The 220-nt window shown below is 54.5% G+C and overlaps 1 protein-coding gene across 1 annotated transcript in view; it reads left to right on the top strand.

The window, feature by feature from the left end:
• PHIP (pleckstrin homology domain interacting protein) overlaps window positions 1-220 on the top strand; it is a 176,059-nt gene that overhangs the window by 18,441 nt on the left and 157,398 nt on the right. Inside the window, exon 2 of the mRNA XM_014535815.1 lies at window positions 12-84. Coding sequence (XP_014391301.1) covers window positions 12-84 — 73 coding nt within the window. The remainder of the gene's footprint in view (window positions 1-11; window positions 85-220) is intronic.

Genomic DNA, 220 nt, shown 5'->3' with positions numbered 1-220 from the left:
TCATGGGACAGCCTCTCCCCGCAGCTGCTGCCTCGACGCACCGACTGGACCGGGAAGGAGCATCCCAGGACCTACCAGAATCTGGTGAGACATTCACGTCGCGGAGCAAAGAAACTTTTCCCCGAGTCGAATAAAAATTGAATTTCCCGCAATTTTTTACAGAGACAAAAACTTGGCCCCAGAAACGTGAAAGCTCCCCAGGCCAGGGGGGAGGTTGGGA

Source organism: Myotis brandtii, unplaced genomic scaffold, assembly GCF_000412655.1.
Source record: "Myotis brandtii unplaced genomic scaffold, ASM41265v1 scaffold151, whole genome shotgun sequence".
NCBI lineage: Eukaryota > Metazoa > Chordata > Mammalia > Chiroptera > Vespertilionidae > Myotis > Myotis brandtii.
This window is presented reverse-complemented; position numbering and strand designations above follow the sequence as displayed.